At 59.7% G+C, this 27,598-nt stretch overlaps 1 protein-coding gene across 6 annotated transcripts in view; it reads right to left on the reverse strand.

Annotated features, from left to right (window-relative positions):
* The window catches only part of SYNE3 (spectrin repeat containing nuclear envelope family member 3), a 79,131-nt gene that overhangs the window by 28,681 nt on the left and 22,852 nt on the right, over positions 1-27,598 (reverse strand). For all 6 annotated transcript variants that reach the window (XM_070065593.1, XM_070065589.1, XM_070065592.1 and 3 more), the window contains 5 exons: positions 12,715-12,863; positions 11,003-11,175; positions 9,528-9,837; positions 3,506-3,667; positions 1,925-2,272 (listed from right to left, as the gene is read on the reverse strand). In XM_070065593.1, the coding sequence (XP_069921694.1) occupies positions 1,925-2,272; positions 3,506-3,667; positions 9,528-9,837; positions 11,003-11,175; positions 12,715-12,849 (1,128 nt within the window). In that variant the 5' untranslated portion in view covers positions 12,850-12,863. The remainder of the gene's footprint in view (positions 1-1,924; positions 2,273-3,505; positions 3,668-9,527; positions 9,838-11,002; positions 11,176-12,714; positions 12,864-27,598) is intronic.

A 27,598-nucleotide genomic window follows, 5' to 3' on the forward strand; every position in this document is an offset into this window, starting at 1 on the left:
AACAGGCACCCATACAGGATGCTGGCACCGCAGGGGGAGGTTTAACCCTCTGCACCTCAGCGCCAGCCCCCACGGTCAATGGCTCAAGCTCAAGGCACAAAGCCCCAAGAGGGGAACTTTAGGCAGTGGCTGGGGCAATGGGGGCCACCATGGAGGCAGCAGGACAGAGTCTGCCTGGCCAGTCCCGTCCTCCGTCAGTCACTGCAATGGATGTTCCGTTAGGCAGCAACGTCATGACCTCTGCAAAGACAGGTGGTGCACGTGAGCTGGCGGTGGGCAACCCACGCGTGAAGACGGCCCACCCGGTGGTGCCCGGGGGGGCTTCACCCCTCACCGTCCCATGGAACACACGGTAGCACGACTTCCCGACACGTGCTAGTCTAAGCTCCTGTTCTGGTCTCTGTGTCATTATTCCCTCTGCACACATTACCAAGGCTAAAGTAATTCTCAAAGCCAACCAGGGAGCAGGGAGAGGACCCAAGCCTTGAAGCCAGGCAGCCGGGGCCCAAAGCGACGGCCCTCAGCCGCAGCACCACACCACCTCCCGTGGCCGGGAGGGCGGCGATGCTCAGAGCAGCGAGGACTTTGCAGGAAGGGGGTCCCGCGGGGTGATCTGAATGAGAATCCTCGTTTCCACCCACAGATCAACGTTTGCAACAAGATGAGGAGAGAGAGGGAAAGGAGACCCATGGCCACAGAGTGGAGGAAAGAGCTGGGCGGGACTTTCAGAGACATCTTCGTAAATGGAATGGTGAGACCGAGTTAACAACAAATAAAGATGGAGGACAAGAGAGGGTTGTGGCTCCTTATTTTGAAACCCTTGGGGCAGATGTCTGGCACAGTGGCTAAGGTGCTGCTTGGGAGGCTGGTGCTGTGGCACAGCAGGTAAAGGTGCTGCCTGCGATGCCAGCATCCCACAAGGGCACTGGTTTGAGACCCGGCTGTTCTACTTCCGATCCAGCTCCCTGCCCGGGAAAGCAACAGAGGACAGTCCAAGTGCTTGGGCCCCTGCATCCATGTGCGAGACCTAGAAGCTCCTGGCTTCAGCCTGGCTCAGCCCTAGCTGTTGCAGCCATCTGGAGAATGAACCAGTGGATGGAAGATTCTCTCTCTCTCTCTCTGTAACTCTGATTTTCAAATAAATAAATAAATATTCTTTAAAAAAAGAGAAAGGTGCTTTTTGCAATGCCCATGCTCCACACTGTAGTGCCTGGGTTCAAGTCCCAGTTCCACTCCTGATTCCTGATTCCAGCTTCCAGCTACTGCACACCCTGGAGGCAACACATGATGGGTCCCTGCCACCCATGTCGGGGACCCAGACTGAGTTCGTGGCTCCTGGCTTCAGCCTGGTTTGCATTTGGGGAATGAGCCAGCAGGTGGGAGATATCTCCCCCCGCCTCATCCATCTTGCGCTCTCCCTCTCTTTATAAAGAAATTAAAATAGATATGTAAACAAATATAAAAGCTCTCTGTACCTACAAGGGCAGCCCCTGCAGTGCACATGGGGTGGCGCCTGTCCCAGTGGCTGTCCCCTCCCCTCGGGAACCAGCACCCTGTGCGTGGCCTCCCCAGCCCTGTGGTGTGTGGGACTCGACGTCTCGACACCCAGAGCTTCCCCGCTGAGCTGGCAGTCTGGCTGTACACGGAGGAATCCCACGCCTCACCCACCACGGGGCAAGGGAATGGCTTCGAGGTCCAGACTCGGCTGCCCGTTCCCCCTCCGGTCTTACTTCCTCACCGACTCACCGCGTGATCCTGGGGGTACTGGAAAATCATCTCCCCCCACCTCAATGTCTTCATCCAGAAAATGGGGATAAACACCCAACTTGTCTGTGACCCCATCCAGAAACAGCCACAGTGCAGGGGGCCAGAGCGAGCGAGCTCAGGGCTGCGAGACGGCAGCCTGGATCGCCCCGCGGCTTACCGAGCAGCGTCGCCAGTGCGCCAGCAGCTCGTCCTCGGTCCCTGCCCTCGCTGCGGGCTCCAGGCCCTCCTGGGCCAGCCCGTGAAGGCGCTTCCGGAACTCTGCCAGCTCGGTCTCCAGCTGCCGGACCCGCAGCTCGCAGGCCCCCTCGGCCTGGAGCAGGCCCCGCAGCCGCGCCTCCTCCTCCTCCCAGAGCAGCCGCAGCTTCTCCAGAACCTTCCGCATGTCGTCCAGCTCGCCGGCCACCTTCTCCGCTCCCAGGGGAGAGGTGTTCCGGATGACGCCCGCCGACTGCTCTTGCAGCCTCTGCAGAGAGTCCTCTCCCCTGGGGAAGTCTTTGGTGATGTCCTGGGGTGGGGAGAGGCAGGGGTGAGGGGGAAGGGATGGACAGGAGAGGAAAAGCAAGCGTTCACCGCACGGCCCACAGTGGACCTGGCTGTCCCGATCCCAGCCACAGCCAGAGGGCCCCTCTGCGGGGTGCGCCTGCAGCAGAGACAGGCATCCGTCCTCAGTCTCCCCCAGCCTTCTGATCAGGTGAAGGAGGAAGACCCCGTCAGATGAGTCTCCACCCTTGGGTTTGGCTGATCCTTGCTAAATCTCAGGCTCAGAGCCTCTGACTGGCCATGGGCTGGCACCACACAGAGCCTGTTGCTGCCCTGTGGTTTCTCTGCACGGTCACCTCCTATGAACGAGCATTGGTTTTGCCATTTTCAAAAGTCACATGGGTTTACTTTCTAAATAGAAGTTCACCTGTGGGGCTAACACTGTGGCGTAGCAGGTAAAGCCACTGCCAGCAATCCATATGGACGTCGGTTCAAGTCCCAGCTGCTACACTTCCCATCCAGCTCTCTGCTATGGCCTGGGAAAGCAGTAGAAGATGGCCCAAGTGCTTGGGCCCCTGCACCTGCCTGGGAGACCTGGAAGAAGCTCCTGGCTTCAGATCAGCGCAGCTCCAGCCATTGCGGACAACTAGGGAGTGAACCAGTGGATGGAAGACCTCTCTCTCTGTCTTTCTTCTCTGTGTGTGTGTGTAACTCTGAGTTTCAAATAAATAAATAAATCTTTTTTAAAAAAAGTTCACCCGTGTTTTTTAAAGTGAGCCAACGCAAATCCACATATTAAACACACAGGTGCTGTCCAGAGGATCGTCCGCTTCTCCCTGGACAGAGGGACCTGAGGCTCACTCAGGCCACACAGCACGTGGGAGGGGCCAGGGCAGACCCAGCTCCTCCGGCTGCAGCCCTGGTGCCCCTATGGGTCATAATTCCTGTCATGGAGCTGCCCTGTGCTCGGCAGGATGGGCAGCAGCACTGGCACCCCCACTCCAGGCTGGGAGTCCCCACCCCCCGCTGTGACCAACAAAGCCACCTCCCGCTCAGGCGCCCTGGTCTGGACCACGCTGCTGTGGCCCTGCACTCCTCCGTGGTTCCCCTTACGGGCGCCCCGTGCACTGTGGGTGTGCACATCTCCAGGGCCCCCAGTGCCGTCCTATTAAACCACGGTACCATACAGCTCTCTGTCCAGGTATACCCCCCTCGGCGGGCCCTGGGGCCCCTCTAGGGGAGGCCCGGCTGGGGTTACCTGCAGTGCCGAGAGGCGGTGCGCGGGGCTCAGCTTGCGGTTCCGCCCCAGGCAGCTGTGCGCCTTCTCCACCACCGCCTGCAGCCACAGCTGGAACTCGTCCACATTCGCCTGGTACTGCTCGTGCTCCTGGGCCACCTGTGCCAGCAGGTGCACCCGTTCCTGCAGGACGGGGAGAGCCACCAGCCATGAGGGCCCCTGGCCCAGGCTGCCCCTGGGCTTTGAGGCCAGGAAACCCACAGCCCGAGTGTGTATGGTGGGCGTCGGGGAGGGGGCTTCCAGCCCTCAGAGTGCTTGGGACAGAGATCCAGACGCTGGGCTGCAGCTGGAGGCACCGGCTCGGAGGCCGAAGTGTGAGGACACCGGGCCTGTCAGCCACACAGCTCAGGTCCTGGGAAGGCCACTCGGGGAGGCACAGTGACAGCATTGCTACACAATACCACCCGCCCACCGCGGTGCGGGCCCTGCTCAGTGAACCTGACCTCCATGACCTCACTGACCGCCCCATCAGCCGGCACTGTCATCACCCAGGCTGACAGGTGAGGACACAGGGAGGTGACGCGACTCGCCCACGGCCCCCGGCTAGGAAAGCGCCGAGACTCAGAGCCAGGAGGCAAGGGTGCCCACGGCACTTCTGTGCTGTCACGGAGTCTGCAGGGGGTGCGAGCAGACACTGGCTGCCCCCTGCCCACTCAGGGATGGTCACCGTGTGGGCTGGCAGCAGCTCCGGGATGGATCTTCAGGAAGTCCACGGAGAAGGCACATTACGACAAATGCATGGATTCCAAAAAGCTCTGCATCGAAGTAAACCTATCTTTTAATGCCACTTCCGGCGTATTTCTCAGCCAGTCCCACTGAAGGTCTAATCACAACATGATGTCTTGGGGGCGGCTGGAATTTGGGGAGACAAGGGTATCCCCGCTGTGTAAGACCCACTGTGCTTGAGACCCTGCTTTTTAAAACACCCTGAGCATGGTGCTCACTCCATGCAGCCCCCCGCGGCCCCTGACCTCCCCCAGGCTCAAGTCCAAGCGGCACAAACCCTGGTGACCGAGGCCAGGTCTGCCTGATGTCACTCTGTGGTCCAGTAGTCAAGACCCTGGCTATAGCCGGCGCCGCGGCTCACTAGGCTAATCCCCCGCCTAGCGGCGCCGGCACACCGGGTTCTAGTCCCGGTCGGGGCGCCGGATTCTGTCCCGGTTGCTCCTCTTCCAGGCCAGCTCTCTGCTGTGGCCAGGGAGTGCAGTGGAAGATGGCCCAGGTGCTTGGGCCCTGCACCCCATGGGAGACCAGGAGAAGCACCTGGCTCCTGCCTTCGGATCAGCGCGGCGCGCCGGCCGCAGCGGCCATTGGAGGGTGAACCAACGGCAAAAGGAAGACCCTTCTTTTTTGTCTCTCTCTCTCACTGTCCACCCTGCCTGTCAAAAATAAATAAATGAATAAAAATTAAAAAAAATTTTTTAAAAAGTTTTAAAAAGACCCTGGCTTAGGAGGCCATTTCCTGGGGCTTGAACCCTGGCCCCACCTTGGGCACAGCGTGAACCCTCTGGGCACGGGCCTCCCTGTCTGTGTGGGATCCACCACACCAGCCTCGCTGGTGCCTCCTTCCCATGGGGTAGTTTGCCGCCATCAAAGCCCTCCCAGGGTGTGTGGACACGTAGTCCCGCGTGAAGTCGACCCTTGGGACACCTGCATCCCACATCCGAGTGATTCCAGCGTCTGCCACTCCGCTCTGAGCCAGCTTCCCGCTGATGTCAACTCTGGGGGACAGCAAATGACGGCTCGAGTGCTAGGACCCATCCTGCACTGAGTTCCTGGCTGCTGGCTTCAGCCTGGCCCAGCCCTGGCTGTTGGAGGCATTTGAGGAAAGAACCAGTGGAAGGAAGATTGATCGATCAATCGATCGCTCTCTCTCTCTCTCCACTTTTCAAATAAAATGAAAATAAACAAAAGTAAACCCTCCCGAGCCTCCCTCAGCCCCAGGAAGGGCTCGCCCAGGAAGCACACAGAGAGGAAGAACAAGTGGGCACGGAGCGGCTGCCGACCGAGCCAGGAAGGCGCGCGTCCCACCCACCCCCACCGCCAAGCGCGGCTCTGCAGGGCTGAACAGCCAGGTGCTGGCACCAGCCAAGGCCAGAGTAAATAAAGGCCCCAGCGACAAGGAGCAGGCACGCGTGAGGACCCAGGGCCAGGCGGGCAGGCAGCCAGCCACAGCGTGTGCCAGGCGCGGCCGTCTCAGAGCCGCGGTGCAGGGCGGCAGGATGACGATGGGGGTGCTCCACCTCCTCGTCAGACCAAACAATTAAGCCGTCAGCGATGACAAAACCCAACCTGGCTCGCTGGCCTGGGTTCCTGCCTCTGCCCAGAGCCGCATGGGCAGCGAGGTCCAGGCCGAGGTGTGGGACAAGCACACATCTGTGATGGATGGAACGGGAGCATCCGATTCAAAGCACACAAGCTATGACCTCCGGGCGACCGCCACCCTGTCTCTGCAGCACCCCCACTCCCACCCCCTCCCCCACCATGGTTTCACTGACCTGGGGTCAACCACAGCCTCAAAACACCAAACTGAAATTCCCGAAATAAACAACACACGACTTCTAAATCCACACAGTTCAGAGTAAGGGACGGACTACTGCAGCCCCTGCTGCTTCTCCCCAGGACGTGAGCCAACCCCGGGCAGCGTAGCCGCGTCCTGTGAGCTGCCCACCGGCTGTCACTTTGCAGCCATCTTGGTGACCAGCCAGGCTGTGGCTGCACCACCGGACTTGTGTCCTGGTAACCTGTGCGGTGCAGGAGCAGGGAGAGGCCCCCAGAAGCTACGGGCACTTCCTTTCTGTGTGCAGGTGGCCATTTATCTGAGGCGTGTGTGCAGAGGAAGCGCACGGCGCGGCTGGGGCTCAGTGTAACCGTGGTTCCGAGGGGCTGCTTCAGGGAGAATGGTGCTGTCGCCCACCTCCACGCTTGGCCTGCTGTCCCCTGGAAGCACCTCCCTCTGGGGCGGCCCTCCCCACCACACGGGGGGCTTTGCCAATGAACAAGCTGGACATCTGTAGGTGCAGACGGCACCCCGCTAGCTTGTATGTGGATCGCGGGACACGGCTCTCCTAGGTGAGAGGGAGTACAGCATCGACACACGCGACCCCCAGGGTCGTCCCCCCATGGGGCCCTCGCCCTGTCCCTGAGGCGGATCGTCCTTGAGAAAGTCTTTGGTGCAAGCCGAGGGGCTCACCAAGGCTGCAGGGCAGTGGGCAGGAGGCAGCTGTGCCATGTGGCTCCTGGGGAGCTCTGGACACATGGTGCTCCCCTCCCCGCCGGGAGGGGCCCGCGCATGCCCTTCTCCCCGGAGCTGGCAGCTGGGGTGGCCCCAGAGGCCGATATCTGGGTGGGGAAGTGAAAGTCTGTGGGGAGGGCGGAGTGACTTTTCATCTTCTCAAGGTCATGGGGTCCCCTGGGACCTCCTGGCTCCAGACACACACACACACGAACACGAACACACACATATATACTCACACACACACACACAAACACACATACAATGAACACATACATACACACATACGAATACACCCACATATATACTCTCACACATACACACACATGAACACACATATACTCTCACACATGAACACACACACATGAAGGCACACACATATATATATATATTCACACACAGACACACACACCAGCCACGTCCCATCTCCGTGCCTCTGTACCCTGGACTAGGGGCTCCCTGTTTAGCACAGGCACCTGTTGCCTACGGAGCCAGGACCAGCAGGCTATGAGGCTCCGCCCCATCCAGGCCAACTGTTGAACCTGCCCCGCAGGGCCGCAGCAGGACCGCGTGGTGGCATCTGCATGAGACCCATCCCCATCCTGACCACCCCTCTGGCCCCTGTGCAGCTGCCCCGGGAACCTCCTGTCACTCCCCTCTGGGGCCCCGGGGCTGGCTGGGGGGTGGAGCTCTCTTCATTCAATAAATAGCTCTCAGCACCTGCTGCGCCTGGCCCTGTTGTGCTATTTATTCCCACTGCCTCTGAGAGCAGAGAGCGTCCTCGATCGGGAGCGTGCTGCCGGTTCTCAGAGAGCTCCGGTAGCTCATTCAGCCCCGACAACCTGGTTACAGGTCGGGGAGCTGCCCCAAGGCCACGTGGCTGGGCAGCCCTGGCGCCTGGCCCCAACCCAGGTCCCTTCCCACGCAGTCAGCAGCCGGAGTCCTGCTCCTGCTGGATTCCCTGCCTCTGTTTCTTCCGGAACACGATCTCCCCTAACTTAGCAATGTGAGGGACCCCGCAGACCACCACCAGCAGCACCACAGTGGGCTACGCGACCTGAACACCTGCCCTTGCAGCCAGCCAGGAGTGCTGGGAAAATGCACACCCAGTGCCCCCGAGGTGAGGGCTCACCCAGAGACCACGAGTACAGGCGTCATGGGCACCGGGCCATCAAACTCACACGAGAGCCTGACGTCAGCTATTGGAGGCCTGGGGGGAATGCTGGGCTGGCACAGGGCTTTGGTCCCGGAGGAAGCGGAGACCACTGAAAAGGGGAGGACCTTCGAGTGCCCCCACTCCACGCCCCTAAAGGGCAAAGCAGAAAACAGTCTTTCCAGAGACAAGGAAGCTTGTGTGTCGGCCTGGGCTTCGGCAAACAAACCGGCCGACTTCCAGAACACGCAGCCGGGGGCCAAATGCATCCCTTCAGTGTGGGGTTCATGTTCAGGGCCCTAGCTCAACTCAGGGACTCCCAAATGTGTACGCTGACCCAGAGGGCAACTTCGCAGGGGAGCCAGGCGGGAGCTCATGCAAAGCCACGGGCAGGCCAAGACCCAGCCACGGGGTTCTGCGAGATGAGTTCACGGCTCAAAATTACGAAGCCCAGGGCTGGCGTTGTGGCAAACGAGTTAAGCCACTGTCTGAGACACTGGCATCCCATGTCAGCGCCAGTTCAGGTCCTGGCTGCTCCACTTCTGATCCCGCACCCCGCTAATGCTAAGGGGGCCCTGCCACCCGGATGAAGTTCCTGGCTCCTGGCTGCGGCCTGGCCCAGACATTTGGGGGCTGAACTGGCAGATGGAAACTCTCTTTCTCCCTGTCTCTCTGCACTCTGCCTTTCAAATAAATAAAATAGATCTTGGCTTAAAAAGTGGCAAAGCCCCTAAGGAACTGTCCACCAAGTCAGGAGACACAACACACGACAGTATCAGACCTTGGGACGTCAGCCGCTGGGACCCCCTGAGACGGCCACACACAAGCCTGGGGTGACTGTGAAAGCACCCTCTGTCTGGGAGGAATGCACAGCCCGCCAGAGAGGACACGGCCCTAAAGAACAGCAGGTGGGCACAGACTCTACCGATTTCACCGAACACCTCAATGAACCGTTTAAAAACCAAGGCAGGAATGAGGTGGAGGAACGCACAGAACTGGCAGAGGGGCCAGGGGGTGGGCGAGAGAGCAGAGGAAGGGAGGGGGAAGGGGAGGGGGAACGAGGAGGGAGGAGAGGAAGGGAGCAGCACAGAGCCTCCGCCCGTCGGCCAGTGCACGCAGATTCAGCACCCTGTGTGCAGGACACCGCACACACCGGACGTATGGACGGCAGATGTCGCCGGGACGGGTGGGCGGGTGGTGGTGGCAGGGTGACTGGGCGGGTACATGGGAGACTGGAGGATGAGCAATCAGGTGGCAGGGAGATGAGCAGGTGGATGATGGAGAGGGGAATGTGTGGGTAAGGAGGGGGTGGCTCAGTGAGTGAGCAGACAGATGGGGAGCGAGTGATTACGTGGCCGAGCAGGAGACTGGTTAGGCCAGTGGGGGAGGCGGACGGAAGGGAGCACAGAGGGACGGGGCGGGGTGGACGGAGGTGGTTGGGTGGGTGAGGAGACGGGCAGGCAGTGAATGGGAGTTTGATAGTTTAGTGGGACATGGACGGGTGAGCAGTGGGTGGACGGGAGGAGGAGGAGAATGGGTGAGGAGATGGACGAAGGAGCGTGGACAGGTGGGAGGCGAGAACCCCCAAGCCTCACCTGGGCCTTGGCCTTCACGGCGTCGTATTCAGCCTGCATCCTCTTCTGGGCCCCCTCGTCCACGCTGGGGTCCCCGATCCTGTTGAAGAGGGAGGCCGCCTCCTCCAGCAGCCGCTCCAGGAGCACGGCCTGGTGGTCCACGTTTTGCAGCAGCACCTGGGCGTGGCTCAGCTGCCACTGCTTCTCCTGCAGCCCGAGCTGCAGCTCCACGGGCGGCTCCAGCGTGACCGTCATCTTCTGGAACCAGCGGTAGAACTCATCCTGGGCCAGCAGGTACTCACTCCAGTGCAGCCACACCCACTCAATGCGGCTGTGGGCAGAGACCACGGGGCCGTGAGGGACCTGGCCGGGAGCCACGCGTCTGCCGCCCCCCAGTGTGGACAGGACATGATGACGTCACGTCTGCCTTGGAGTCGCCTGGGCAGCTGGGGAGCACTAGATTCTGGGCCTCACTACATCCAACAGGGTCGGACCCTCCTTGCTACAGGTGAACTCCCTGGTGAGGCTCAGATTCCAGACGCCCCTGAGAACCGCCCGCCTGGGTGATGAGCTGGCGAGCCCTTAGCCGCCAACACCCAAACCCTGGCCCTGAACTCCCACTACTGCTGCACGGATACCCCCAGTCACTTCTCTGTGGCATTGCAACTCTGAACACAGTGACACCTGGCCCTTAGCACATGCATGGAGGAGCCTGCTTGCAGAGGACAACAGCATCTGTGGGCTTGGTGCCCCCAGTGGAGAAAGGGAGCTGGGAGCCTGCATGTGGGTTCCAGGGGTGCTGTGACCTTGCAGTGCAACTGTGCCCTTGAACCCGCCTCGGTTTCCCCGCCTGTAACGGAACACAGCAATGGCCCTATTTCCCCAGCCAGCGTCAAGCCACCTTGCAAGGGTGTCAGGTGGGAAGGTCTGGGAAGCACAAAGTTCTGTGCAAACCCATCCTCGTCTCATGCACGGCCTTGCCACACAGAGAAGCCACGGCAAAGGCAGCTCGGGGCTCCTGAGGGCCCGGCGGGTGCCTCACCCCGACGTCTACCATCCCCATCTTCCTCACGGCCTCCAGGGGGCGCTGGATTACTCCCCTGGCTTCAGGTGCGGGACTCATGGCCTCCAGGGAAGTAACCAGCAAGGCAAGTCAATGGCAGGTCTGAGTCTCTGCTCCCTACCCCGCCCCCAACCCTAGCCCAGCTCCCTGGTGCAGGCAGAGAAGCCAGGCTGCGGTGCTCACGGCACACAGCTGTCCGGCTATTCTCGGCTGGTCTATTAGGCACTGTTGGCAAACACGCTGGGCTCCCAGTGTCCCAATCCTCATTAAGCGTGATGCTAATGAGAGGCAGCAGGGCTGGCCTGAGTCCCAAGGGAACATCCTGCCCCCAGGGATCCCAGGACTGCCGCGGTGTCCCTTGGGTCAAGGCCCCTGGCCAGCACGGTGGTGGACAAGGAGGGCCCTGGCCAGGTCCCCCGCCCCGGCCCCTTACCTGTGACAGTGAGTCATATAGGTGACCGTCTCCTCCCACTGGGCCTTGATGTCCCTCAGCTGGGCCAGGACCTCAGGCTTCTGGTCTTCATGGCAGCAGGCCAGCAAGGCTTCCGCCGCACCCAGCACCAGGTCCACCTTCACGCGCCCCTCGGGCTCCAGCCGGCAGATTTTCTGTGGTGGGCACGAAGTGAGGCACAAGGCAAAATGCAGACGGGCCTGGCCTGGTGAGGACGGTGGCCTCGAACAGGGAGCTGGGACTGTGAGGCCGCAGGTGCTGGGCTCAGGATGCAGCCCCTGCACCCGGTCTGTGACTTTGGACAACCTGCTGATGGCTCAGAGGGCAGGGGGCAGGAGGCAGGAGCCGCGGGCGTGGGCGCAGGACTGCCCACTGCTGTTCAAGGAGAGTGAGTGCCCTCACCCCCTGCCATGCCCCTTTCCTGCTGAGAACTCAGACAAGTCCCCGCTCTGCTCGGACTCGGTTTTCCCACCTGCAGAATGGGGGCCTTCCTTAGGAGCACACACGGCTCAGCTACTTTTTCAGGGATGGGGAAACGCGTGTGAAACCCCCATCACCGTGCGTGCAGCCACAAGGCTCCCCCCAGGGCCACGCCCCCAGCCCTGCACCTGCTCCCACAGGTGACCAAGAGGCAGGGGGCGGCCGTGTCTCCTGCAGGGTGACTCAAGGACACCCCGTGGCCTCGCCAGGCTCCCCCGAACCTCACGGAGGTCTGAGATGCTCCCTCCAACTGTCCCGTCCCAGCTCCCCCTGCCTATCCCTGCGTCCACTTAGCTCATCTCTGCTGGCTTCCCCCACTCCTCCCTCTTCTCTCTCAGGGCGGGGGCCTCCCCTAATAAACGTATTGACCAACTAATCACAGTCAAGGTCAGCCTTTGCCGTTCCTGGTTGTTGGTGGCGGCAGCCAAAGCGTGGTCTCTGCAGTGGAAAACGACCAGATCCCAATCCCAGGACCACCTCGCCCACCTGCATGACCTCCGTCACGGGACTTAAGGCCGAAGCAATGAGGAGAGAGTGACTGCTCTCTGCCCAGGGGGACAGCGAGCACTAGTGATGCGGGGAGTCCCTGCAGGCTGCCCGGCCACGCTGCGTGCTCATTGGCTCAGATTCGTGTTTGTATTATCTTCTACTTCCCTTCGGATCTGCACTCACACGGTTGCCTGGAGCTCAGGCCTAAGCCCCCAGCCTGTCTCCTTGGGGGCAGGCGGTCAGCCTTCTCAGACCAATGTCCGGTGGTCTCAGACCCTTCCCTGTGGAGGGGTAGGGGAGAGGCTCCTGCCTGCCACGGGCCGCCCTGCTGACAGCCACGTGGGTCTGGATCACTCCAGGACTCTGGGTCTCCTGTCCTCACCTGGAGGCAGCGGTCACCACACCTGCTTGGTCTACCACACTGGGTTGTGATACGCATTTAGAAATATCGCTAACGGGGGCCGGTGCTGTGGTGCAGCAGGTGAAGCCATCAGCATCCGGCATCGCCGGGAACCTGCCAGGGACGCAGACTCCCGGACAACACCTGGACCTGATCAGAACCTGCATTTAAGCACCCCCCCCCCCCCCCCCCGGAGATCTGCACACAGAGCAGAGGTTGAGAAACATGCGGCTCGTCTACCCCTTCCATCTAACAGGTGGGAACACGGAGGAGCGGGAGGCACGGGGGAGGATCGCACAGCCACCGGGGCCACACCCCTGCGTACCTCTGTCTCCCGCAGCCGAGCCTCCAGGGCGGCGCGGGGCCCCTGGGTGTTGTCATTGATGTGCAGCCGCTCGTGCACCGCCTTCATCCACTCCTGGGCGTCCAGCACGCTCCTGTGGAAGTCCTCCAGGCTCATGGCACCTGCAGGGGCTGCGCAAGCACCACACGAGGTCAGGCACACAGGCAGGGGTGCAGGGGCTGCAGGGCGCACACAGCTGGGATGGGCCTGCCCCCTGCGCCCCGCCAGCACCCCTCCTGGAACTCCCAGATGGGCAACACAGCCAGAGGCAAGTGAGACAGGAGGACAGATCTGGCCACCCTCACCATGGAGCTGGGGGTGCGGGTCCTGGCAGAGATTCCCCTGGGCCGCTCAGGCCACCCCGCTCCCCTGTTCCCTCGGCTTGAGGCCTGGGGTGCTGCTTGCCCACTACCTGAGGTTGGCGGCCCCAGGAGATGATCTCAGATTCACGGTCTGAGACTCGGGACCCCCAGTGATTCCTGATGTGAACCAACCAAGGAGGCCTCAACCTAAGGAACACAGCTTTTGGCATGGGCCAAGCCAGCAGCAGCCTGGGCCCCACCCAAGATCACCCTCTGGGGCACGGATGGTCGTGTCAGCTGGTGGGCTGTCCACTTCTCCACCAACTGGGGTCCATGGCACACATTGCTAATTGTTGTATTTGAATGCTGAGTGGCCCTATCGGCCTACATGTTAAAGATCTGATTCCGGTGCTGCGGTGTAGCAGGCAAAGCTGCTGTCTGTGGTGCCAGCCTCCCCTATGGGTGCCAGTTTGAGAGCCGGCTGCTCCACTTCTGATCCAGCTCCCTGCTGATGTGCCTGGGAAAGCAGCAGAAGATGGCCCAGGTCCTTGGGCCCTGCACCCATGTGGGAGAACCAGAAGAAGCTCCTAGCTTCTGCCTTCAGACCAGCCCAGCTCTGGCTATTGCAACCATTTTGGGAGTGAATCAGCAGATGGAAGATCTCTCTCTCTCTCTTAAACTCTGCCTTTCAGGTAAATAAATAAAAAGAAAGAAAGAAAGAAAGAAAGAAAGAAAGAAAGAAAGAAAGAAAGAAAGAAAGAAAGAAAGAGAGAGGTCTGATTCCCAGGTAGCATTATTGGGAGGTGAGGAAACTTCTAGAAGGTGGGCCAAGTGGGAGGTCCTATGGTCATGAGGGCGTGTCCTCAGAAAGGAGCTCTCCAAGAGGGTTGTTGTGAAAGCCTGGGTTTGGGCCCAGCCCCCTCTCTGCTCCTGGTTTGCCACATGAGCCTCTGCCCCCGGGGCTGGCCCCAGCCTGCATCATGGCTGCTTGGGCATCCAAAGCCGTGCACTGCATCACCCTGCCTGCCCCTCCCAGCTGGTCCAGCTCAGCTATTTCCTTCTGGAGACAGCGCTGGCTGATCCAGCAGGGTCTCCCACCCAGCCACCCACCCAGCCACCAGCCCACGTCCCAGGACTCAAGCAACTGACCCAAGCGTGACACGAAACCAGCTACGGCTCCTGCCCAGCAAGACCGTCCCCTCTTCCCCTCTGAGAAACGGCCCGCCCACCCCTCGCCTTCCCCGGGCTGGGCCGCAAAGGCTCAGGTTTTGTCACGTGACTGAGTTAAAATCCCATTAAGACCAGGCGAAGTTCTTCGTGCTGCTGCCCGAGCCGTCGGCTTAACGGCCACCATGGAAGCTATTTATAGCTGCGCCGGCTGTGCGGGCACGGTCTGGCCTCTCTGCCGGGCTCCTGCAAGGCCTTGCACAGTGAGCCCAACGTAGTGGACGCAGCCCAGACGGGGACAACCCCAAACTCCCCCCAGCATTATTTAAAATGCAAATCCACAGAGAATAAGAAAGAACCCAAGTGCCCAGTGCTGCTAGGTGATGACAGCACTCTCGCGGTTTGGATTTGTACAGCCAACAAAACCTAAGCTTGGGGCAGGCGTTGTGGCACAGTGGGTTAGAGTGAAACACAGGACTCCCGGCATCCAGCCCTGGCTGCTCCACTTCCAATTCAGCTCCCTGCTAATGCGCCCCGAAAGGCAGTGGATGATGGCCCAAGTTTTTGGGCCCTGCCACCCATATAGGAGACCAGGATGGAGCTTCAGGTTCCTGGCTTCAGCCTGACCCAGCCCCAGCCATTGTGGCCATTTGGGGACTGAACCAGCACACAGAAGATCTCTCTCTGTCACTCTGTCTTTCAAATCAATAAGCAAATAAATTTTTTTAAAAATAATCTTAAAAACAAATGCACCGAAGGAGCATTCTGAGAAAATATTAATGCCAGAAAGTGAGACAAAATGACATGCTTAGTAGTGACAACTCCACAACTAAGGTCAGCGACACAGGCAACAAAAAGCCAGGCTTCTGGTTGGGAAAAAGGCTGGGGAAGCTTGCCACGAGGGGGAGGGGCCACGTGACTGACCCAGAGCCAGGGCTGTGGGCAGAAGGGACTTGGCCCCACACACACCCCAAGTGACCCTCAGGCCTTGGAGGTCACATGGTTAAGGATGATGTTGGGGGGAGGGGGGTGCAGGGAAACTGGTGGGATGCTTTTTCCCACTTTCACTTTCTCTTAAGAACATGTCCAGAATTTTCCAGAAAGGGCCTCTTAACACTGGGACTCTTAACATCTCTTAACATTGGCTGCACTGTGTGTGGGCCCCTTCATCTCAGCCGCGGGTGCATTGTTTTGCAAGCTTGTGTGGGGAGGCTGGGCACGCAGCCCGGCTCCTCGGGGGGGCGACGTGGAGCAGGTGGCTCTTGTGCGCTTTCACAGCTGCCCTCCTCCCTAACCAAAGGTGTGGTCTGCAGCCACGCCCTGGTTTTGCATCCTCTCTGAAAAGCAGGAGAGCACGCGCAGGCGTTCGAACTGCCCCTCTCTAGTGCGCAGGCGTTTGAACTGCTCCTCTCTAGCGTGCGACTTGCCTGCCTTCCAGAAGTCCGGCTTTTATTTAATAAAGCAAGAAGTGGGGGTGGGGGGCAGAAGGGAGTCTCAGATGATGGGCAGCGACCACAGGGGCGGCCAACGGGGCACGGCAGCCAGCGGAGCGGAGCAGAGCAGGCTCACAGAGGGCCGCGGGAGGCTGGGGCCGAGTCCGGAGTCCCGGGCCTCTCGGCCTGCTCCGCTGCACCTCACGGAGACACAGGAATCGAGCCCAGGCCCTGAGCAGCCGGCGCCGCGGCCACAGCAGCAGAGACTGCTGGGGCGGGGACGTGGCGAAGGCGGCTCTGGGGACGTCCGTATCCCGAACCGCAGCGCCTGGGTTTGAGTCCCCGCTCTGCCCCCGATTCCGGCTTCCTGCTCATGTGCACCCTGGGACGCAGCAGTGAGCACAAGCGGTTGGGTCCCTGCCACCCATGGGAGAGGCCTTAACTGGGCTCTCAGCTCCTGGCTCTGTCCCAGACCTGGCTGTTGGGAGCAGCTGAAGAATGAACAAGCAGGTGGGGATGGGGGTGCTCACTGGGTGTTTCTCTGGGTGTCTGATGATGAGGATGATGAGGATAATAACAATAACAATATACAGCAGGCAGGCACCATCCCTGATCCAGACAGCTCTCAGGAGGAGGGATGAGCCGCACACGGACCTGTGAGTGGCTGCAGGCAGGTGCGCTGCGAGCCAGGATAGAGGGGAGGGGCAACTTTCTCTCGGAACCCACTTCTCAGAACAAAGGCTTGAAATGCAGAGAATTCAAGGAAACCGATCATTAAGACCCAGCTATGGAATCCTAAAACTCACACACACACATTTCATTAACACATTAAATCCCAAGCTCTACCAATGGGCCTCCCGAGCACTGCAATTCTGAGTGGGAGATGTGCCTAAGGGCATTTCAGGGTATCTATCAACTGCACGCACCCTGAAACAGGGGTGACAATGTTCCAGGCACTCTGGAGACTGGAAGGGACTCTGCTTGTTCACGTCTCATGGCTAACTGCAGACAACTCTCTCAGCTGGAAGTGAGAGGCAACGAAGATGAAGCCAGTTGGCTACCCAAGTTCATGGGCCCCCAACTCCTCTCTGTGGGCCTCTGTCAGTCCACGGTCCCCAAGGAAGGGTCGTGCTAGCAGCCAGTGGATGCAGGAGCCTGCTCCCTTACAGAGCTGGCAGTTAGAAAGGGGCCCAGAAAACCCACGTACGGTTGACATAAACACCAGGAAATCATCCTCCTTAAGTGTCCCCCACCAGAAGCTTACAGGGACCTCCTGGCCTGGTCCCTTCTAGAATCAGAGACATGGAGGAGGACAGACTGACACGGCCAGGTGAGCGGGGGCTGGCACATCCCCCCATGAATGAAGCAGCTGGGTCCCCAGGAACTCAAATCACCTCCCCCTCACCACCCCTCAAGGCGGCAGCCTGGGAAATGGTGGAAGAAGCTGGGGTGGGGGCAGGGGCCAGATCAAAGCCTCAGGAGCCACATCCAGGATGTCGGACTTGACCCTGAGGGGAGCTGGCAAGGGTCCAGGCAGGTCCCTGGGGCCCGGGCGGGTGGAGAGGGAGCACTGGAGGCAGCACAGGGAACAGCCGTGGCCCCGGCCAAGGACAGGTAGGGCTGCACGACCAGCACGGCCGCACGTGTCTGGGGAGCCTGAATTCTCAGCTTTGGGTGAGTTAAGTGCAAAGAGCGTTTTACACAAAATGGAACTAAGGGCTTCCAAACCAAAGCAAGCGGCTCCGGGGAACATCCCCGGGGCGGGGGTGCCAGAGGCAGGACACAGGGCCCTGGGTGTGTTCTGGAGCCGCGCCCGCTGGGTCAGGGGCGGGCTGGCCCTGGTCTGCTGGATGGGATGGCCAGGAAGGAAGCAGCCTTCGGTGTCAGCACCAAAACCCTTGTGGGAATTTAACTGCCATTGTTACCAGCAAGGAGGGGTGGGCCTCCGAGGTGTGACTAAGTCAGGAGCCCATGAAGGCTGAAGCCAGCATCCATGGAGGGCGTGGGCTATTGTCACAGAGCGGGGTCCTGAACAGGGATGGGGTCGCCACCTTTCCCCCTTCTTAGACGGGTTCTTCACCAACACCTGACGCCCCCCACTGCGTTACGATGCTGCAGAAGACCCTCGCCAGACGCCGGCACCATTGCTCTTGGACCTCCCAGCTCCAGAACTCTGAGCCATAAATCTAGATTCCTTATAAATTCCCCAGGCTCAGGTGGGTTACAGTGGCCAGCAACAGACATGGAAGAGAAGCAATGGATGGACAGGTGGCAGAGGTGACCAGGGAGCAGACTGTGTCCTGAAGACGGAAACTGGGTCCGAAGCCCCAGGTCGGGGAGACTGACAGTTCACGGGGCAAGTCTGTGTGCAGGTGCACTGTGGGAGAGCACCGGAAGCTTCCAGAACCTGAGATCCGAAAAAGGAGACCATCATCAGAGCCCAGGGAAGGCTCAGGGTGAAGCAAGAAAACTCCAAGTCACAGGAAGTGTGTGACCGACGGGAGGATGCTGCACCAGGTGACGCAGGCTTGGAATAAAAGATCAGCCCGGGAAGGGAAGGGTGCCAACATTTACATGAGAACGACAGGCCGCACTGTGTTGGCTGCTTGCCTAAAAATCGCCCCAAGGGGACGTAACCCCCAGTATCCTCAGTCCAAGGTAGGTTCCACAAGGAAGCAGCTGAGGTCAAACCAGGGGACCCCCTCTCGGGCCGAGCCCTGCCACCAATTATCTGGGCTTGGCAGAGCTTCCTCTGGGCCACCCCGGGGACAGCCGTGGCATCTTCCTCTCAGGGCTGGCCCAGAGGACACCTGCTCAAGGTGCCCAGTGGGCAGGAGCTGCCCTCGCCTTCCCCCACCCCAGGGAGGATGCAGAGGCTGCAGCAGCACGCCCAGGACACAGCCGCTCCAGGCAGCACTCAGATGCGAGCCCTGTTCTGTGGGATTCCGGAGCCTTTGCTTGTCTCACCAGTGCTCACTGCCTCCGCTACGAAGCCCAGGTGCAGCTGCCTCGGTGGCAAACTGCAGTACCGCCCCCGGGACCCGCACGGCAGAGTCAACCCATCCTGCATCCAGACAGAAGCCAGGGGAGCCGAGAAGCCACCAGGAGACAAAAGGGGTCTCGGAGATCAACCGCTGGGCTAGAAAGGCCAAGGGAGCAGATGCTGTCCCCAGACCCGGGCTGCGGGCTGCTCGGCAGCAGGAATTGGACAGAATTGGTCCAGAAACCTCCAAGCTTCTCCTTGTCCCGGCCACGTGGACTCACCTCTGGCCCAGCCTAGGGGAGCCTGCAGGGCCGGCCCTCCTGTGAGCCAAGCGGAGCAGGGGACCGGCAGGAAAGGGGGTGGGGCCCTCGGCAGGCCGTCCACTTGGGGACTGCAGGGGACGCCAGCTCCCTCTGCCCTGACCTCAGGCCCAACAGCAACTGGACGAGCTGCAATTTGGTCCCCAGGGGCCCAGGCTTGCAGCAAGCACAGGACACTGGCATGGGCATAATCGCTGGTCCTGACCGCCTGCCAGGTCACGGCCGCGGATGGCCAACTGGGGCCAGAGCCCCATCTCCTGGGGGCCGGCTTTCTTCTCCCTCCCCTCCCTGGGTCCCACAAAGCTGGAGGAGGCCCCCACTTGTCTTGCTGGTGAGGCGCTGACACCACACAGGGTCCAGGCTGGGGCAGCACCTGCCTCCCCCTCTACCGCGTCCTGGGAGTGTGCTGCCTGCTGTTCAGTGACCCGGATGCACCAAGGTTCCTGCTCAGGACCTAACCGAGACCCAGTAGAGAGCACCCCTGAGACAGGACACCGGGCCTCCCGAGCCGGGAAAGGGGCAGAGTCAGGCGTGCACAGCGGCTGTCACATGACTGGTACAATCACCCCCGTTCTACAAAGATGGAAAATCAGAGGACCCGGGGTGGGGGTGGGGGCGACAGTAACAGTGAAGGCCAACACTTGCCCGGCATTCTGTGTGCACCTAATTCTTTAGACAACTGACTCACTCCTCCTACAAAGACCCAGGGAGACCCTGTTATCCCACTTGCTAGCTGAGAAAACGGAGGGTCAGCATGCTAGCAGCAACGTTCCCAGAGTCCCAGGGGTGCTAGGTAGCGCAGTCAGAACTTCAGTGAGCACAGCACAAGTCCAAAGCCCTTGCTCCTCAACCCCACAACACTACCCCACGTCCACAGCTCTGCCTGGACCCCTGAGAGCTGCCCACCCTGTGCAGGGAGCCTGGGGCAGCCTCCCTCTCTGGGTCGTCACCAGTGAGCATCCAAGTCCCAGGAAGGGAACTCCAGGGTGTAGATCTGGGCCTGGGCTCAAGAATCCAGGCTTGGGACAACACAGTCCCCAGCTGCCAGGCGTCTTAGTCATCCTGTCCAGTCCACCCCAGCCGCCCACTGGCACTTTGTCCGGGAACCCAGAAGGCCCAAGTAAACCTCAGCTCCCAGGGCAGGCCCTCGCAGCTCGGCCGCTGTCCCCAGGGGCCACCCACCAAGGCTGAGCCAGAGCCAGGCAGGGCGTGCCCCATGCGGTGACTCACCGGGCCCTCCCTGAGTCACTCGGCACTCATTCCCACCCCCTCCCAACTCTCCTCCCCAGGGGTCCCCGCACAGATGGAATTTCAGGGACTGAGCCGCAGCTGGTTTTAATCCCCAGCCTGATTCCAAGGGGATTCTGGGACCGCCCTCTTCTGTCTGCTCAGCACTGACAATGCTGCAGAGACCTTGGCCCGCGCAAGGAGGGGTCGGCCCTCAGCCACTCTATCGCACTCTGCGGCACCTGCGGGAGGTGACCCTGGGAGCCAAGTGTGGCAAAGGGCCAGCGGGAGCCCTCCCCAGCACGGAGCGGCCATCGGACCAGGCACCTGCCATTGTCTCATTCAACCTTGCCGCGGCCCTCCCAGGGGCTGAACCTAGAGTGAGAGACGACTCCTGGGTTTGTCCCATCTTCAGACGTAACCAAACACAGACAGGCGAGGAGACCGCACGGAAAACACCAGCCACCCTCTGTCTCCCAGATCTACGGCTTCCAGTCCTCAGAATCAACCAACTGTGGGTTGGAAATATTTGGGGAGAAAACTGCGTCTGTACCAGAATAGGCCCAGCCTTTCTGGCTTGACTTCACTCCCTGAACAACAGTTTCGCGACTCCTCACGGAGCACTTACACGGTGTTAGGGACTAGGCGGAATCCGCAAAGCCTGCAGTGCACGGGACAATTGAACGGGTCCTGTGTGGATCCTACACCACTTTCTCTAAGTGACTTGACCTGGGGACTTTGCTGTCAGCTGGGAGGCCATGGCCCCCAGGTCCCGAGGGACAACGGTCAGTGGTTATAGAAACACCATTTGGTAAGGGGCTGCGAGGGCCACTTCACACTTACAGCCACAAGGCGGGCAGGGGCCAGCGACTGTTCTCAAGACAAGTGCTCTGAGTGGGACTGGGAGGCAGCCCCTCCCCCCACCCACAGAGGTAGGGGGCTCTGGCCCACCTGCTGCCCAGGGGCACTGCCCAGGGGGCAGTCTTTCCAAGCTCTCCACCAGGAGGTAAGTCTGCAGGCTGCCCAGAGGAACACCTGGGAAATGCCGGCCTGGCACCCGCGGCCACACCGCGGAGGCTGAGAGGGGAGAGGCAGGAGGGCAGAGGCCTGGGTGTCAGGGCGTCCCAGGCTCACTGGGACGTGGCGCGTCTCGGGCCACGGGCTGGCCTCTGGTCTGGGAAACAGCATTCTCAAAGCCAGGGTCGGCTTTCTATGGCGAGCGTCCTGACCTGCGTGAGTCGGAAGTCAGCGCCTGGCTCCCATGCAAGGGGGTCTGTCGGGGGTGGGGGAAGCAGAACCCAGTGCACGACTCCACAGCGCCCCCTCAAGGCCGAGGATGCACGCTTCTGGAGGCCTTCACACACCACACACGTGCACACCATACACACACCACACACCACACATGCACACTCCACACACACGTGCACACCATACACACACCACACACCACACATGCACACTCCACACACGTGCACACCATACACACACCACATACCACACACACACACACACACACCCCACACTTCCACACAAACTCTAGGGACAATGGACCCCATCAGTGGTGCTGACCCTTGAGCCCGCCTCAGAACCCCCTGGAGGGTTTGATAACTGGGCCCCACCCTGGGTTCTAAGTGGGGGGAGGGGTGTTGGCACTGGGGCTGAGGTCCAGGACCTCCCTGGGAGAAGCCCTGGCCCAGAGGCTGGGGTTTCTGACCTAGACCATGGTGTGTGTGACTGGCACATTCAAGCGCAGACTGGAGCTGAGGCTGGAGCCAGGCGCTGTCGGGTGGGCTGGGGCTGGAGCTGGAGCCGGGCGCTGTCGGGTGGGCTGGGGCTGAGGCTGGGGCTGAGGCTGGAGCCAGGCGCTGTCGGGTTGGCTGGGGCTGAGGCTGGAGCCGGGTGTTATCGGGTTGGCTGGGGCTGGGGCTGGGGCTGGGGCTGGTGCTATCAGGTGCTATCAGGTTTGAGTCACCGGGCCAAGATTAGGAAGTGAAAGCACAGTCCCCAGCAAGCCGCCCTCCTGGCCTCAGAAAGGCAGAGAGGCCTCCAGCTCGGGGCTCCCTCCCCACCTCCCAGGGGCACTCTGTCCACGCAGGGAGCAGCCCCAGTAGCTGCTTCTGTTTAATGAAGAGGCCCGAGGGCCCTCACCTGATTCCTGGGAGGCCCTGGAGCAGCTGGAGGCGGTTGGCTGCCCCCATCCAGGGCAGGGCTCTAAGCTGGAGGTGCTATCAGCTCTGCACCCTCCCCTGCCTGGTCAGGACCTCAGTGTGTGTTTCCTCCCCCTCCACCTCTGCCCTGGGCCACACCCTTCCCTCTAGGATACCCGGCGTCCCTGGAGGCTCAGCTCAGAGGGCACCTCTTCTAGGAAGCCTTCCCTGAAGGATCCCTGCAGCCCCTACCCCGTGCCCTGTGGTGCTCCCCCTTCCCTCCCCATGGAGCTCAGCAGGGCTGTGAGCAGCCAGGAGTGAACGGAGCTTCTGCACATCCCTGAGGCCCAGGGGCGTCTCGCTTCGGAGAAGCCAGAGCCTGCACTCAGGGTACACGGGGCCCCTGTGGTCCCCGCATTCAGCGACTTCAGCACAACGTGGAGAAGAGGGAAGAGAGTGAGCCCTCGAGAAGCCAGGAGAAAGCAGCCATTCCCGGAACCCTGTGCTTCGACAACACGAAACCTCCAAGGCCAGGTCAGGGCTGAGTTCCCAGGTGGCCTGGGACGAGGCCAGTCCCAGGCACTGCACCAGCCCCAGGCCTGCAGCCCTGGCCAGTTGTGTGGCCAGCCCCTCCCCGAGAGGGCCCTGCCCCCAAGATGGAGCCAGCCAGGATGCCCTGTCCTTGTCTCTGCCCCAACCCTGGGCCCTCACCTTCCCCAGTGACAGCTGCCCCAGGATCCCGGTGGCCTAGGGAGAAGGAGGCAGAAGCCAAACAGCCCCTGGCACCTCGTGTATGCCGTGAGTGCATATCCACAGACGTGAGTGCGTATCCACAGACGACAATGTCCTGCAGGGAGGGGACATCCCTGACCCTGCCAGACCTGCCTGGCCGGCTGGACTGACCTCCCGGGATCTGCCACCAGAGCCAGCGCGCCTCCCTGGACGCCTCCTCACCCCACCTGGCTGCCCTTGAACCTGAGTAACAAAGCCCGTGACAGCCGCAGGAGACACGTTCCCCGACCCCGCTCCTGCCCTCGTGGACCTCACGAGTGACGGCTCTCTGCTGGAGGAACTCGGCTTTCAGTGCAAAAACCCTGCCCCCAAAGACACGGCACCCCACTTTGTTTGCCTAACACAAACCTTTCAAACCTCCCCATGGAATCCAGGGTCTGCAGGGAAATCTTCCTCGGACCCCCCCACACAAGCTGAGAACCTCAGGCTGCGGTATAAGTGGGGGCTCAGAGATGCACAGGATGGGTCCCCCTGACCCTACAGCTCATCGCTAGGCTGCCTCCCTGCTGGCGCTCCTAGAAGCTTGAGGGGGTCTCTTCTGCCCCGGCCAGTACCGCCTGGAAAGTCCCCCCTGCTCACCACCACCTCAGCCCTGCACACCTCCTCCTAGCAGTCTTCCCTGCTTTCCTTTCCAGACTCAGCTCACAGCCACTCACGGGGCAGCCCCATGTTTGTGTGCCCCGGGCAGAAAGGACCTCTCCCTTCCTGGGGTCCCCGTGGGGCCTTGGGAGCGCCTGCATCTACTGCACTGAGCACACACGATTTTTCCACCTTCTGTTCCCAACAACCACAAGGGGTAGGAGCTATCAATGGGCCCATTTCCCAGTGAGAAAACTGAGGCTCCGGGTGGCACAGCAAGGTTACTGATGGAGCAAGAATGGCCACCAGCAGCCCCACTGCGCTGCTCGGGCAGGGTCAGTTCACCGTACCCACCGACCGGCTGGAGAATGAGGGTGCCATCACTTGAGCAGCTCTATTGGGGTACAGTCGATAAACAAGAGGCCTCACGTGTGTAAACTGCACAATTTGCTAAGTTTTGACACAGACGGTACACATATAAAACGAGCACCCAGTCAAGATAACCCCCCACAGGACACACCCATCACCCCAAAAGCTCCCTGAGGCCGTCATCCCTCCTCCCGCCCACACCTGTCCCAGCTGACCCCCCATCTGCCCACTGTCACTATAATCTGCATTTTCTAGGGTGCTGTACAAACATGGAACCACCTGCAACAGTGTAACTCTCGTTTGTGTGCTCCAGGGAGGGGTTTCTGGTTTCTCTCTCCCAGTGCAGTTACTGGAGATGCACCCCTGTGGTCAGCTGGATCGATGGGTCAGTCCTTCTTACTGCTGAGTAATAGTCCATGGGATCTCTCCACCCTTCGTTCACCCACTGCAGGGCAGTTTTGGGCGACTGCAAATAAGGCTGCTATAAATACCTGCACACGGACGAAAGCCTTCGATTCCCCTGCATGAAAACCTAGGAGTGGAACAGGTGCATCGTGGGGTTGGTGCACAGTCACGCGTTTAAGACAGCGCAAATGTCTGCCAAGTGGCTGCCCCACTTTCTGTTCCCGCCCGCAGCGTGTGAAGTTCCAATTCCTGTACATTTTCACCAACACTTTGCATGGCCAGTCTTTCCCATCCCGGCCCCTCTAACGTGTGCAATTGTTAGGTAGGAAGTCAGATATGAGCTTATGTGTGTGTGACAAAAGCCTAAAGAGTTGACATCTAGGTCCAGCATATGCATCTCAAAGTCATCCCGATAACCTGCCAGGTGGGAGTCCCGCCCCTTCTGCCTGATAACCTTCCAGGTGCAGCCCAGTATCTGTACTTCAAAACGATCCTGATCTTCCAGGGGGTCCTGCCTACCCTTCCTCTAATGGGGACAAAGCCAGCCAGCCAGGCTTCCTCCTGTCTGATAACTTCAGGGGGAAAAACTCAGGCAGGAATTTTTTGTATTTACAACCAAAAAGTCCTTTGTTCCAAGAGGAGAAAATGTGGGAAGGCAAGACTGATCCCCTTAAACACCCCCCCCCCCCCCGCCTCAACCGGACTGCGGGCTCTGCCCTCTGCCTCTCTGCTGAGCCGCCCGTCTGCCTGCCCAGGTGAACTCTCTCCACTCAACCCTGTAACCTCGCTCTCCCCAAGTCTGAGTAACTGGGCGCTCTCTCTCAAGTTGTCTGGAGAGGTGCCCATCCGTCCTTACGGATGTCCCTGCCTTAATAAACCTTGCTATTTTACTTTGCACTACTCTCTGTCTCACGCCTGCATTCTTTCTTGCACAAAGACAAGGATCCTGCCATTCTCCGGTAACACAATGACATCTCATCGTGGGTCTGAGTCGCAGTCCCAAATGGCGACTGTGTTATTGGTGTCTCCATGTGTGACCCAGGAGCTCTCACTGAGCTCCTGGCCCTGGGCTAAGCGTCTCCCAGGCAGCTTCTCCTGTAAGACACCTGTGTGCTCAGCAGCCCTGCCGGCTAACAGCTCGGAGTGAGCAGCTGAGTGAGGAGGAGACACGCAGACAACAGGCACCTGCTCCAATTCCAAGGATGCTGTGGCCAAATCCTTGAACACAACACACTCTGAGAACAAAACCTTGAACTCCCCACCCAGAATGTATAAAAACAGAAAAGCAAAGAGTCACCCACACGTGCGGGTGCTGACTGGGCCCCAAGAGCACTGCCAGCAGCCAGTGTGTCATCCTCCTCGGGCCCCCGCAGGCCCCTGTGTGAGGCCTGTGCCCTGCACAGCCCGTGTGGCTGCCACGGAGAGCCACGGGGACCTGGTTCCAGTGCAGTCCCCCATCTCCCTTGGCCCATCAGCTGCCTCTTCTGATCACAGGACCTGGGACAGACACTGGCACTTTATAAGTGCTCAATATATTTGTGAATAAAAAATTAGGGAAAAAAAAGAAGGTTAAGCACATTTGTTCTAGTTCTGATCCAGTTCCCTGCCAATGTACCTGGGAAAGTAGCAGAAGATGGCGGAAGTCCTTGGGCCCCTGCACCCACATGGGAGACCCAGAAGAAGCTCCTGGCTCCTGGCTTCAGCCTGGCCCAGCCCTGGCCATTCTAGACATTTGGGGAGTGAACCAGTGGATGGAAGATCTTTCTCTCTGTCTCTCTACTTCTCTCTGTAATTCTGCATTGCACATAAATTGAAAAAAAAAAAAAAAGAATATCTACCCCACTAAGGAAGTACTCAAAAATGTTCAGTTGTCCTTTTATTAAGAGAAAGGAGGCCGGCGCCGTGGCTCAATAGGCTAATCCTCCACCTAGTGGCGCTGGCACACCGAGTTCTAGTCCCGGTCGGGGTGCCGGATTCTGTCCCGGTTGCCCCTCTTCCAGGCCAGCTCTCTGCTGTGGCTTGGGAGTGCAGTGGAGGATGGCCCAAGTGCTTGGGCCCTGCACCCCATGGGAGACCAGGAGAAGCACCTGGCTCCTGCCATCGGATCAGCGGCGGTGCGCCAGCCACAGCGCGCCACTGGAGGGTGAACCAACGGCAAAAGGAAGACCTTTCTCTCTGTCTCTCTCTCACTGTCCACTCTGCCTGTCAAAAAAAAAATAAATAAATAAAATAAAATAAATAAAAGAGAAAGAAGCCAGGATCTAGGACAAGCATCTCTCTGTCCTTTGATGTATGAGGGTACTTCTCATGGAAATGGAATTAAAAGATAAGTTTATTTGAGTGCAAAAAATTTTGAAATCCTTGAGCTTTTTGAAGATGCCTTGTGCATGTTTCTGGTTCAAGAAAACTGTAAAAGCAGAGTCTGGGGACCCCTAACTAAGAGCCTTCCTCCAGGCCACTCATTGGGGGCACAGCAGGCTCAGAACGGGACTGGGGGACGTGGGTTCCAGTGCAGGCTCCACCACCCAGTCGCTCTTAAACCTCAGTCTTCTCATTGGTCAAATGGGAATGGCAGTCCCCATGAGACTTGCAGCCCCTCTGAGATGGGTGAGCTTTAAGTGGCAATGCAGCTGTGAGGGAAGAGGCACATCCAATTCGTTCTGGACTTCTATCATTATCACCTGGGAAGGCAAATGCACCCTGCCAAGCAGCCCTGCCCCATTCAGACATAAAGAATTGTCATTAACATCTTGTGTTCTGGCAGCTGAAGGCTAACCACCACTTTAGCAAGTGTAACAGCCACAGGCAGCAATCACCCATTGTGGAGTGGGTGTTGGCTGCTCAGCTAAATGCTACATTGTTCCAGGCTCCAATTGCAACTTGTTACAGCCTCCGAAACACACCTGCTACCACAGCAGATGCTACCATTAGCCCACATTAGAGATGAGGAACAGGACCAGAGATGTTCAAGCACTTTCCCCAAAGCAGAGCTGCGACGGAAACTCCAGCGTTGCAATGGACTTGCAGACAAGTGCTCAGCACCCACTTGGTCAGTGTTTTGCAGGCTTGGAGAGCCGGGGTGTGAGTGAAGTAGTAGTGGCTGCTGGCTGGCAGACGAGAGTGAAGAATTCCCCACGGTGGA

This window comes from Oryctolagus cuniculus, chromosome 20 (genome assembly GCF_964237555.1).
Source record: "Oryctolagus cuniculus chromosome 20, mOryCun1.1, whole genome shotgun sequence".
NCBI lineage: Eukaryota > Metazoa > Chordata > Mammalia > Lagomorpha > Leporidae > Oryctolagus > Oryctolagus cuniculus.